Below are 13,782 nucleotides of genomic sequence, written 5' to 3' on the forward strand. Positions count from 1 at the left end.
TGAAAAGACAACCCTGCAGAGTTTCAGAGGAAGAACACTGGGGGAGAGAACATCTTAAGAGCAGTGCATACAGAGATGCTGAGACAGAAAAGTCCTGTATGTATCAGAAGTAGGAAAGGTGCCAGTGGGGATGGAGTGACAATGGAGAGCTTGGTGTAAAACTTCACAGAAGAAACAAGTGAAAAGCAGTGTTAAAGCATAGCGGGACACCTGTGACTCATGTCCATAATCCTAGCTACTTAGGATGCTGACATCAGTGAGATTGTGGTTCCAGGCCAGTTTGTGAGGACTTCCCCCAACCCTCATTTCAGTGGGAAAAAAAACTGGGCATGGTGGGCATGCCTGTCATCCCAGTGACTTCAGGGAAGTATAAAATAAGAAGATTGTGGTCCAGACTGGCCTGGGCAAAAAAGTGAGACCCTGTCTCCAAAGTACCAGAGCAGAAAGGGCCAGAGGAGTGGCTCAAGTGGTGGAGCACCTGCCCCCAAACACAGAAGCCCTGAGGTTAAACTCTAGTGCTACAGGGGAAAAAAAATTAAAGCATTGTGCAAATAACACATTTGAAAATAATATTTTAAATGAGTTGTTAATTGAAAGCCAAATTAAATGCTAATGTAGCAAGCAATGCCTACCTAAAGAAACCACTTAAAGCTCAGAGGTGAAAATATTTTCCTAAACAATTACTATCTCTGAGCAAAGTGATGAGTAGCATACTATAGTAATATTTTGAAATTTTGTTTTTCAAATATGAATTTTCAATTGGCCAGAAACACATGTTCTTGCCCAGCCCTATCTGGGCACTTTATTTTTGTGTACAGATTTTCAGCTGCTAGCATAGAGCAGGCTTCTTGTATGATACTCAATAGTTAATAATTTTTCTTTTATTAGATAAAATTTTCACAGAGAAAGAAGAGCCTACTTAGTGATAACTTACAGTAATAACAAAATTAGCTACAAACAGAAATTGTGGGTAAAATTGTAAGTACAGAGTAAAATGTGAGTGTATGATGGAATTCACATTAATGATTAATGCTGGTTTGTATTTGTTCTTAGCAACCTTTCTTCAAAAAAAAAATAGTTTTTTTTCATGAAGAAATCTGCAGTGAGTACCCATCATATCAGCTAATGAGGTTGGGTGCAGCTTGAGTTCTCCTGCTTTGGGACTTAGGCGACATTTGCCAAGTGTCTGCTCTTTGCTGTGCTTTGCTGGAGTGGGAGTCCTTGTCCTCAGGGAATTTATACTGCAGAGATCCCCAAGCCAAGTCAGCTTTAGGTTTAAATGGCTCATATACTGTGCTTATTAGGACTAGTTAACAGGTGTGGCATATTTTCATTTGTTTTTACTCTGTCCCTCTCCAATGAAATAGAATATACTTTGATATTACTGATAAGGGTTCTTAAGCTGCGAAGTTGGCTTTGTTGTCGTTATTATAGTATATGGTTTTGAGCACAGGGCCTCAAGGTTACTGGGCAGTTGCTCTACTACCTGAGCCACACCTCCAGCCCTTTTGCTTTGGTTGTTTTTGAGATAGGGTCTCTTCGTTTTATGTTTCTTGTATAGCTGGAATGAGAGGTGCCCCTGTCCAGCAAGTATTGGTTGAGATGGGGTCTCTGGAACTCTTTTGCCTGGGCTGGCCTCAAACTGTGAGTCTCCTGATTTCTGCCTCCCAGGTAGCTGGGATTATAGCCATAAGTCACCATGTCCTGGTGAAAGTTGACTTTTTTTTTCTTTTAGCAGTACTGGGGTTTGAACTCAGAGCTTTGTGCTTGTGAGTGGTTTGACAGTAATCCTCCTATTTAATCTTCCTGCTGTCACTGGGATAACAAGCACTTACCACCACACCTAGCCTTTTTCCACTGAGATGGGAACTTTAAAACTTTTTGCCAGAGCTGCCCTTGAACCATGATCCTCCCAATCCCAGTCTCCCAAGAAACTAGAATTATAGGCTTCAGCCACCATGTCTGGTGATAGAAAATTAATCTTTAAATATTTATTAAAAGAGTGTAATGATTCATAAAATTAACTGTTCAGTTTAAGATTTCAATGATGGTAGAATGGGGAGAACAAAATTAGATTTATATGCTATTTACACATTATTTATCATAACAAAGAACAAGGTATTTTGAGATTTACAATTCCCTAGAAATGGAGATGCTCATAAATACCCTGACCTGGTGAGATGCCTGCGTGATTCCTTATGTTTCTTTTTGTTCAGTTGGTAATTCCGTTAACTACCCAAGATGACTTGGACAAAGCAGTGGAACTGCTTGATCGTAGTATTCATATGAAGAGCCTCAAGATATTACTTGTAATAAACGGAAGTACACAGGTATGAACTGAGTTGTTTTTCAAGTAAGGATTAGAAGATTGGTAAAAGCTGTATATGAATCAGTTATGTTCTATAATTATATAATTTTCAATATGATTAAATTTACATACTTTAATTGCTAGCCTTTAATATCCTTGTTCCTAAAAACCATACTCATAATTACAAATAAGAACCGTATATTGTATATATGAAACTAATAGAAACTGGCAACTCAGGAAGAATTATGTTAGGATTAAAATGTCTTTTTTTTTGGATACATAATCTCACTTTGTTGCCCAGGCTACCCTTAAACTCCTGGGCTCAAATGATCTTCCTGCCTCAGCCTCCCAAGTGCCTGGGACTATAGACATGTACCAGTGCTCCTGGCAGGATTAAAATTTCTAATAGTAGATTTGATAAGACCTAGTAACAATATAGAATAGCTAGGTTGCATTTGATGGGGGGAGAACTGTACTTAAAACCCTGAAAGGGAAGCATCAGTTGTCCTTTTTCCTTCATAGGCTACTAACTCAGAACCACTGCCGTCACTAGAAGATTTGGATAACACAGTATTTGGAGCAGAGAGGAAAAAGCGGCTTTCTATAATAGGTAAGAAAGCTAGTCTCAATCATAAAATGGGCTATTTCTCAATTTCTTCCCTATCTTTTAATGTAGGACAATATGGAAACATCTTTCTTATAAATAGTCCCCATTGCTATACTCTGTAATTTATCTAACTACTTTCTAATATCTGATGTTCTTTGGAAATTAATTACACATATTATAGGATTAGCAATCTCCAATTTAAATTCTTTATATACCTAGGGTATTACTGTGATTAAAAAACTCAAGTAAAACTTTAATAAATAGGATCTAGGGGGGAAAAGTTAAAATAATTCTAAGACATTAAAATTAATAGTCTAGACTCTTAAGTTCCTAAGTCTCTCTCTAGGGTTTCAGTTACTGCCAAAATGCTATCAAAGATTGCTGAGAATTTCCAGACTGTGCTTTAGTATTACTTTCTTAGTATTCAGCTTTTCCTTGCTATCAATAATGCATTGCTATAGTTAAGCTTATGATATAAAGAAATAAAAAATGCTTTGTGCCATGTAATGCTCTCATCAGCAAGACATGGGCTAGGCAGAAGAGCTCCCAACTTCCCAGCGTTATGTGTCTTCAATTTGTATAAAAGATTAATAATCACAGTTTTATAAGATAAAGAGCTTTTCGTTGCTCACAAAACCACTGGTATAAATGTTTATAGCAGGCAGGGCAGAGGATATGGTCATTAAATATAGCAGTGAGACAGCATGGTGATAACATGCCTGTAATCTCAACTACACAGATGTGTAGGTAAGGAGATGGTGATCCAACGCTGGCCTTGGCAAAATGTGAGACCCTATACAAAAAGTAACTAAAGCGAAAAACAAAGCAGGGAGGTTAGGGAGTTAGGGGCATGACTTAAGCAGTGAAGTGCTTGTCTGGCAAGCATGAGGCCTTGAGTTCAAAAATCCCAGTACCACTGAAAAGCCCATGAGATGATGTATGAGGGTTGGATTTGAAGGGGAAAAGTAGAAGAGGAAGAGAAACAGGTGGGTAGGAAGGAAGCAGGAGAGTGTGACAAAGTGGGAAATGTAGTTGGGAATCCAAACAATCCAGTCTTCCAGAAGAGGATCATTAATAATGAAAGAAAAGATTAAGTTGGCATGTGAGCCACCAGAACAACTGTTCATCTTCTCTTTTGGTTTCCAGAAGAAGCTATTTTAAGGCCATTCTTTTTTAAAATGTACTGTCTCACATAAACCTTACTTTTGGTTTCAGAAGTGCTAGGGATGTGAGCAGTAAAGATGGTGCACAAATAAAATAAAAATGACCTGTCCTCATTTAGATATATTTTGGTACAATTAAAAAATTTGGTGAAAGAACATTTGGGAAACTTGAATTCAAATTCTAGCTCTGTGACCCATAATCTGAAACTGACAAATTTGTCGTCTTTTTTTTTTCTGTAGGCAGGGCCTTGGCCTTGATATGTAGCCTAGGATGGCCTTGAACTCGTGATCCTTCCACCTATGCCTCCTGAGTGCTGGGATTGCAGGCGTGCACCATCATGCCTGGCTCTCCTTATCTTTAAATCATGGGATTTTAGCTTCAAATTGAAAGAAAATTTACAAAGTACATTTTGCTTTTCAAAGTGGAAAGCACAAGACCACTATTAATTATACATTTCTTTCTTTATAGAACTGATCATGGTAAAATAAAAAGTTAATTCACTTCAGTTATGTTAGACAGAGCAAGATAAATGCACTAGTTAAATTGACATTTTGAATTCAGATTTGAATTGAATATCTCAGTCTTATCTATCAATAAATATTCTTGTTATTGGACTTTGGTGTCAGCATAATTGTCTAGAATTGCCAAGAGTGCATTAGCATGTCCATTACTAAGAAAAGCTAAGAAAAATGAGTTGGCAAGTAATGAGATGAGGAAGTTTTCATAGTTTGTTTTCTTCCCTGTTTCCTTTTAGTAGCTGAATAGATTGATCTTTTGTAAACAAGGGTATATGGAAGGAGTAAAAATGTTAGTACAAATATGTGATCATTGTAACTATAGTGGTTACAGATCCTGAATGAGCTCTTTGCATAAAGCTGAAGCTTTTTTTGCTTTAAATAGAAATTAAATGCTTATACAACTTCCCCATATCTGTTTTATAGTTTAATTTAAAAAAAATTAGAAGGAGGAGGGCAAACTGTGTCAATAAACAAAGTATCATTTCCACAGAACCAGGAAAAAAATAAGGTGGGTTATTGACTCAGAATAATTATGAATAATTAAATGAACTATCTTAAATGAATGCCATATTCTCCATTTTTCTAAACTATGAAGAAATTTTATTTTCAGAATTATGGGTTGCCACAAAGCCTAATTTTAAGTAACCCAAAATAAGGTAGATCCAGGATTCCAGATTTATACCCTAATGGTGCTAAATGATTAAAAAGTAATCTCACTTGAGGGTTAGAAAGAGGGAATGGAAACAATACTGTGGAGCCATATGTGCAGAGCACATGTAAAATCATGCATTGTGAATGATTTTGGTATTCCAACATCCTTGCAAAGAAGGGATGTAGTCTCATGAGTATGGTTGGAGAAACAGGTTCATGATTGGGCAACTGCCAGAGACATTCAGCTGGCAAATACCTGCAACTGGGATTTAAACTGAGCCCTGAAGACTGGAGGCCTGGTTCCCATGGTACAGCTACTGCCTTTCAGGCATTGGCCCTGAGTTCAAACTCCAGAGCCACCAATAATAATAGTGATGGTAGAAAATAAACTGAGCTGTGATTCCAGAGCTCTTAGTCTTCCACTACATCATGGTGTTGCCCACAAATTATGTTGAAAACTAACATGTCCAAGTTACTTCTGGACGTTCAGATACAATGGCATTTATCTTAAGATTCTATAGTGTATCATCAGCCTATGGGGCAGTTATCAGCACTCAAAAGAACTGGTACTTAATGAGTATAAATGAATAGTACAGTGAGGTTAATAATTATGGTAGGATGAGATTTAGAAAGGGTAGAAAAACGTTTGAAGTTTTACAAACAAACACATATAAAACAAAAATTGAATTCCTTGATGATACTGATAAAATCATTTAATTTTTCTCCTTTGAGGTCCCACTAATAGAGATAGAAGTTCCCCTCCCCCAGGATACATTCCAGATGAATTACACCATGTTGCCCGGAATGGGTCGTTCACTAGCATCAACAGTGAAGGAGAGTTCATTCCAGAGAGCATGGACCAAGTAAGCCAAAGTTCGATGTTGTTTGTCATTTTATTTAAATGTATATCGGTCAGGATCAGTGGGATTTGGCAGGTACCTGGGGTGTGTGCATGTGTGTATGTGAGTGTGCTTTACCTCTTCCAATCCCATAGTGTCCTTTTTTTTTTTTTTTAAACTTGCCAGAGCACACCCATATTGTCCTTCTTAAATGAAACAAATAGTAAAAAAAGAAAAATGCCCATTAATTTACATGTGCCTTTATGTGTTGATATGTAAAGAAAAATGCTGAGATAAGGCAGCTTTTCTTTTTCTGTCTTTTTTTTTTTTTTCTGAGGTACTGGGGTTTGAACTCAGGTCCTTGAGTTTGCTAGGCAGGTGCTCTGCCACTTGAGCCACTCTGCTAGCCCTAAGGCAGCTTTTCTTACATTGTTCATCCATCAGTGAATGCATGAACGAATGAATGAATGAATGCATTAAAAAAATTCTGGGATTAACTAACATTCAGAGTTTTTGAATGAACACTTGAAAGATAGAGTAAAATTACAAATATTTAACTTTATGAGGCTCAGGTGTGTGGACTATCTGTGATTTTAAAAAGTTCTTGAAGTTTGTAGTATTAAAATGTTTCCATGGAGTTGCTTTTATTTAGCTCCTTATCTTTGCACTGGATGCTCACACTACTGCAGTAGTTTATATTTTCTGGTAATGGTAGTAGTCACTTTGTTATCAATCTTAGTTGAATGGAGCCATTGTTCAGTTGTCAGTAAGCAAAGTTATATGAAATAGTTTAGCTTTTAATTATTTGACTAATAGGATATAGTATATTTTTCTCTTAGGAAATTTTGAAGTTCTTGTTTACCTATGTAGGATGTTTAAAAATGAGTAATTCTGGAGAGTGACTTCTGTTGACTATGAGGTTTCTTTTGGAGTTCTGACAGTATTGTAAAATTATGGTGAGGATTGTACAATTCACAGGATATCAAGAACCATTGAATTATACACTTAAAATGGGTGAGGTTTATGTTAATTTTGATTTCAGTGATGCAAGGGTTTTTTTTTTAAGTAACTTTTCCTTCTATCAGACTGAACCATGGTGAAAATGTTTCTTTTCCTAGATGCTGGATCCATTATCTTTAAGCAGTCCTGAAAATTCTGGCTCAGGAAGTTGTCCATCACTCGATAGTCCTTTGGATGGGTAACGTGGATTGTAGATTTGTCTTTTTAGTGCATACACACAGTGTGCAGGATTACCAGTAATTCTTTTAGTCCATGTTCAGAAGAATGTAGTGAATTGATACTTGTTTATTCTTACAGCAAAGGAAGTTTTCCATTTTGTGGGTAAATCCCTTAACCTCATGGAACTTGGTATTTTTATTGGTAAAACGTATCTGATTATAATATTTTGAGTATCTCTGGTTGCCAAAATTGTATATTTGAAGGCAAATGCAAACTTAGAATTTATGTATGTTCACTTTAAAAACTATGCTAGTGAAACTTTTCTAATTTTTCATTAATATGTTCGGTTTTGAAGCTTTCTTGATTTGCTTCACCTGTTCAGGATTATTTTCATTCTGATACCAGATTGAAAATAATTTACATTCTTGGTAACAGTGGCCCAGCTTGTTGATTGACATTTGAAAAATTTTAAGTACTTTTGTGAAATAGATGTTCACGAATGTGAAGAAGTTTGCATCTGAATTTTTTGTTACAAGTGAGCCCCCTCCTGGTTCTCCGTGGGATATTATTCTTGATATTCACTGGTAGCATGAAGTTAGTATTAAAATCTTTACCTCTTTAATCTCCTCTGGAATTGCTTTATGAAAGCAAAATTTGAAAAGATAACTAATACTGCTTGGGAATTTACATTTACTTTTCTTATCCATCTGTATGAAACACCCATCTGTCAGTGTCTACCTCAAGGTACATATTGAGTACTTGCTATTTGGCGTGCTCCATCCTGAACACTTGACTTACATGCATTGGATGAGTTGTAAATTATCACGTCCTTTTTATAGATGCATAGACATTCTACAAAAAATGATTTGCCAAGGTTACACAGAGCTTGGACTCAGGAGTTGTAAACACCAAAATACATCATTGTATTTTGTAACATTGCCATGCTGCTCAGTAGGCTAATTTTATATAATATTTTGTACACAGGTGCCAAATAAGTTTAAAAAGAAGTGTCCCTTTTATGTAATTATGTAATTATGTTAATATTTCAGAGGGAACTTCTATATATGCATACACATATACACACATACATATAAGATACAGAGATTACTTAAAGATTTTTAAAATTTTATTTACATACTTTATTAATGTTTCATTTTCTATTTATAGAGAGAGCTATCCAAAATCACGAATGCCTAGGGCACAGAGCTACCCAGATAATCATCAGGAGTTTTCAGGTTAGACTATAAATTCTACATGTTTAAATATTTATATCATAGGATAATATTTTGGCTGGGGCTGAGTGAGCTTTTTGTAAAATAATAAAAATTTGTAAATGTGCTTTTCATCATTAAAAATACTTGGATTTTTTTTAACTTAATTTTGTTACATGTTTTAACAGACTACGATAATCCTATCTTTGAGAAATTTGGGAAAGGAGGAACATATCCAAGGAGGTACCATGTTTCATATCATCATCAAGAGTATAATGATGGTGAGTTAGTGGCGTTTAGACCTGCTGCAGGAACAGGTTACGTTCTCAAATACAGTAAAAACAAACATGTTTTCACGGTCCTGTTAGAAACAATCGCTCTTGAACCACTTTACTCTCTGGGTTGTTTTTTTTTTTTTTTTTTTTTTTTTTTCTTAAACAAAAAATCATTTTAGGTTAGACACATGGCTCAAACAACAGAACTCCTGCCTAGCAAGCATTAGGCCCTGAGTTCAAACTCAGATGCCACCCAGCAAAAAACTTTTTGTGGAAATTGGGTCATACTAAAACCATAACAACATTTTAGCTTTGTGTTGACTTGTAATACTTGTGTTTCTATTAAAAGGAGTAATTGTAAAGTGATACTAATTAGAAAATTAACTCTTTAGTGACGAAATTCATATTTTCAGTATCCCTTTAAGAAAAAAAGTTACCTCTAAACTTTCCAATTTTTGTTCTATATTTATTTAAAACTAAAAATGAAAATATTTTTTTTCTCTTTCTATCCAAATGTGAAGGACTTCTATCTGTAGTTTTCATTTGTGTGTGTGTATGTTAGTATGTGCATTTTCATTTTATTTCAAATTATTCAAATATGTATTCAGATACTAGTTTCCCCGCCCCCCAGTAGCCATTGTAAATTCAACTTCTTAGCCTAGTTTCAGAGCAAATTTCTGTTTTCTTTTTTTTTTTTTGGTTTATTCACATGTGCATACATTGTTTGGGTCATTTCTGCCCCCTTTCCCCGCCCTCTCCCTCTCCCCAAATTTTCATTTTCTATGTTAAAGATTTTAAGTACTTTAAACGTGAAGTATGTTAATAAGAGGAGTAAAGTAATTCTGTTTTCATTTTGTAGGTCGTAAAACGTTTCCAAGAGCTAGAAGGACCCAGGGCACCAGTTTCCGGTCTCCTGTGAGTTTCAGTCCTACTGATCACTCCTTAAGTACTAGTAGTGGGAGCAGCATCTTTACCCCAGAGTATGAAGACAGTCGAGTAAGAAGAAGGGGAAGTGACATAGACAATCCTACTTTGACTGTAATGGACATCAGCCCACCCAGCCGTTGTAAGTAATAGAAATGTCATGGCGAAATGTATAGCAGAACCTTCATAGAGTTTTATAATAGTAATAATATTAAATAGCAAGTTAGTCCTCAGGGAGAGACAAATACCTCAAAAGAGGTAATGATATTTCTAAAAGTGTCTGGAATGTCAGGTATAAGCATGATATTACTACTAATTACTTTAGCTAATTGTGTGTCCTTGACTTTGTTAAGAAAATTATTACTAACTAGTTATTCTCAGCCACTGCATTCCCCATGTCCCTGTGGGGTACCTAGCGCTGAGATTTTAAACATAACCTCTAAGTCATAGTCTAGTAGGGAGATTGATAGATGGAAATTACAGTGTAACATTTAGTCTAGATCTAAGTGTGGATAGAAATTCACTGGCTAAGGAGATGACATGTACCAGAGACCATGGCATATTCTGAAAATGGGGAGTAGCTTTTTTGCTGACGTAGGGGATATCTTATTTGAAATGGTGGAATTAGGACTACAAAATGTTTGGGTTTTACACGCAGACAATGCCTTCAAAGATTCATGCTCAAAGATACTCACTGCTGCAAATTTGCATCATCTAATGGTGTATAATAAAGGAAGGTTTACTGTTAAAACCCCCAAATTACATGATCTCATTTTTTCCCTTTTGCACTAGTGCTGTCTTACTTTCACACCTATGGCTCCACACCACACTGCCATTATTTTTGCTTTAGACAGCTGTCTTTTAAAGTGATTGAAAATAAGAAAGGAAAACCTTTTGTATGTCTTTAGTTTATCTATTTCTGTAGATTTTTTTTTTTTTTTTTGCGGTACTGGGGTTTGAACTCAGGGCCTACACCTTGAGCCACTCTGCTAGCCCTTTTATGTGATGGGTTTTTTCGAGATAGGGTCTCGAAAACTATTTGTCCGGGCTGGCTTTGAACCTTGATCCTCCTGATTTCTTTCACCTGAGTAGCTAGGATTATAGTCATGAGTCACCTGTGCCTGGCTTATTTCTGTAGATGTTTGTTTATGTAGATCCAAGATTCAGTTAAGTATCAAATTGCTTTTGCTTAAAGAATTGCATTTAGTCTTTCTTATAATACAAGTGTACTGGTAATAAATTTTCAGCTTTTATTTATTTAAAAAGGTATTACTCCTTCATTTTTGATATTTTTTTCTTGGTATTGACTTCTGGGCATAGTTTTTTTTTTTTTTTAAGGTTTCAGAATTTTGTTATTTTTTTTGAGATAGAGTCTCATACTGCATTGCCTATGCTGGCCTTGAACTCACTCACTGTGTAGCCCAGGCTGGCCTCAAATTCACAATCCTCTTGCCTTCACTTCCTGAGTGCTGGGATTACAGGGGTATGCCAGCTTTAATTTCAGTACTTTAAAGTTATCTCTCCATTGTCTTCTGGCTTACGTTCTTTCAGAGAAGAAATTTCTTTTAATTCTTTTTTCATTGTTCTATAAATAGTATGCTCTTTGCTCCCTCTAGTTCCTTTTAGGATTTTCTCTTGGATTTCCAACAGTTTGACTATGATGTGTCTGAAGATATTTGTGAGATTATCGATTGTTGTTTCCTGATTTATTATAGTTTGTTTGTCTATGAAAAATTCTCAGTCATTATCTCTTCAAGTATTTTTTCTACCCCATTCATTCTTTTTCTTTTGGGATTCCAATTGCCTATTTTGATAATTGTTCTACACCTCTGTTCATTCATCTTCTCTGTCTCCACCTCCTACCCCCTCCATCATCAGTTTGAGAAATTTCTGTTGATCTGTTTCTGTGTTCATTGATGTTTTTTCCACCTCAGGTCTGCTGAGTCTATTCATGATCCTGTTAAAGGAATTACTTATTTTTTATTTCAAGCATTTCTATTTGACTCTTTTCATATCTGTTGAAATTTTCCATCTGTTCATTCATGTTGTCCACCTTTTTCATTATAACCTTTAGCTTTTTCTTTTTCCTTTATTTTAAAATTTTTGTTGTTGTTGTATTGTGTTTGAACTTGGGGCCTCATACTCGCTAGGCAGATGCTTTACGCCTTGAGCCATTCTACAGCCCAGAACCTTTAACATCTTTATTATAGTTTTATGTTTTCTGCCTAAGTCTTTTGAGTCTGGTTGTGTTGATTCCCTTCCTCCCTCCCTCTCTCCCTCCTTCTTTTCCTTTCTTCTCTCTCTCTCCTTTTTTTTTGGCAGTAATGGGGTTTGAACTCAGGGCTTCACACTTGCTAGGCAAGTGCTCTACCACTTGAGCCACTCCTCCAGCCCCTCTTCTGTCTCTCTCCCTCTGCTGTTTTGTGTCTTATAATTTTACATTGAATGTCAGACATGTATAGGATAATGGAGACTGAGGGAAATAGACTTACGCCTATAAATAGGCACCACCTGGGCGTTTTTGTGGAGTTTTGAGTCAGTTTCGTCCACAGTTTTATCTGGATTTTGGTTTTGTTATTGTTATGGTCCCTGTGCACCATGGACCTCAAATTAATCTAAAGATACATTGTTTTTAGATTTTGTCAGTAGTCCTGCTCTACCCTTGGCTTTTGGCCTTTCTTGTTTGTCTGATTCTCAGAAAGGGAGGGTCTCTCTAAACTTACCCTTCCTCAGCAGTAAATTTCTGGTGTTTGTTAACTTGCATAGGGGAAGCAGAATAGAGGATTCTGTGCAAATTGTAAGTGCATCTTACACTCAATCTGTGGCATCTTATATTGAGTAAAAGAAGCTAGCTCATTGTAATCAGGAAAAGAAAATCTTGCTTAAAAAATGAATTGTGGGGAAATAAACCTGATTTAAGTTTAGAATTCTTAGAAGAATTCTTCAATTCTAAGAATTCTTCAAATTCTAAGAAGAATTCTTTGAATTCAAAGAAAGATAGTGGCCATGATGAATTTAGGTAGTCATGATTTTTCCTTATATCCAAGAATGTTCAATTTAAGATCTTACTATGTAGGTCCGTAACTGTTCATGTACTATCTGACTATTTCATTTTAAGACGGTATTTTTTTTCAGCACCTCGAGCTCCAACCAACTGGAGATTGGGCAAACTGCTTGGCCAAGGAGCCTTTGGCAGGGTCTACCTCTGTTACGATGTTGATACAGGAAGAGAATTGGCTGTGAAGCAAGTTCAATTTGACCCCGATAGCCCTGAGACCAGCAAGGTAAAAATCATTGAACAGATTACTTTGTGACATTACCAGAAGCATATTTACTTACAAAAAAAATAATATGCAGTAGAATTTTTGGTTTTTCCTTAATACAAATTATTTGCAAAACAACTAGATGATTAAATGTCTATCTGCTTTGTACTGTGGGTGCTTCTTTTTTAGTATTTTATTTGTAATCTTAGTCTGATTTAGACTTATTTTAGCATACATTCCAGGACTGTTAAAAAAAAAAAAAAAAAGTACTGTTGTTCAAACCCCAGAACTGCCAAAAAAAAAAAAAAAAAAAAAAAAGTACTGGTTAGAGACATTAAAATGTTCTCTGGGCAGTAAACATTTCAGAATGAATTTACTGTGGTAGACCATGAAGTGATAATATTTTGCTTTTATTAATGGTGTTGTAAAGACAGTTAATGAGATCTGTCTTTCAGGAAGTAAATGCACTTGAGTGCGAAATTCAGTTGTTGAAAAACTTGTTGCATGAGCGAATTGTTCAGTATTATGGCTGTCTGAGGGATCCCCAGGAAAAGACACTTTCTATCTTTATGGAATATATGCCAGGGGTAAGTTCTTACATCTTTTTGAAATTGGCATTCTATTTAAAAGTCAATGGAGGAAAGAAAGATAACAAAAAGTGGCACTATAAAATGCAAACCCTACCTAAGGACATTTGGAAGAGTTTTAAATTAGATGAGCTGGGTAATATTTCCTGTCCTCTTCATGTAGCTTTGTATTTTTAAACTCACTAAGATTGAAATGTCCTAAAGTAGGTTACAGACATCAGAGTAATCCCATCATCAGATTTCCCTAAATGCCTTA

At 35.8% G+C, this 13,782-nt stretch overlaps 1 protein-coding gene across 7 annotated transcripts in view; it reads left to right on the forward strand.

The window, feature by feature from the left end:
• The window catches only part of Map3k2 (mitogen-activated protein kinase kinase kinase 2), a 63,599-nt gene that overhangs the window by 33,219 nt on the left and 16,598 nt on the right, over positions 1-13,782 (forward strand). For 6 of the 7 annotated variants that reach the window (XM_020183665.2, XM_020183667.2, XM_020183669.2 and 3 more), the window contains 9 exons: positions 2,217-2,330; positions 2,831-2,918; positions 5,981-6,111; positions 7,206-7,285; positions 8,434-8,501; positions 8,666-8,758; positions 9,612-9,818; positions 12,812-12,960; positions 13,395-13,526. In XM_020183665.2, the coding sequence (XP_020039254.1) occupies positions 2,217-2,330; positions 2,831-2,918; positions 5,981-6,111; positions 7,206-7,285; positions 8,434-8,501; positions 8,666-8,758; positions 9,612-9,818; positions 12,812-12,960; positions 13,395-13,526 (1,062 nt within the window). Of the gene's footprint in view, positions 1-1,561; positions 1,645-2,216; positions 2,331-2,830; positions 2,919-5,980; positions 6,112-7,205; positions 7,286-8,433; positions 8,502-8,665; positions 8,759-9,611; positions 9,819-12,811; positions 12,961-13,394; positions 13,527-13,782 lie in introns of all 7 variants that reach the window. The other variant, XM_020183674.2, reaches the window with a different exon arrangement.

This window comes from Castor canadensis, chromosome 4 (genome assembly GCF_047511655.1).
Source record: "Castor canadensis chromosome 4, mCasCan1.hap1v2, whole genome shotgun sequence".
Lineage (NCBI taxonomy): Eukaryota > Metazoa > Chordata > Mammalia > Rodentia > Castoridae > Castor > Castor canadensis.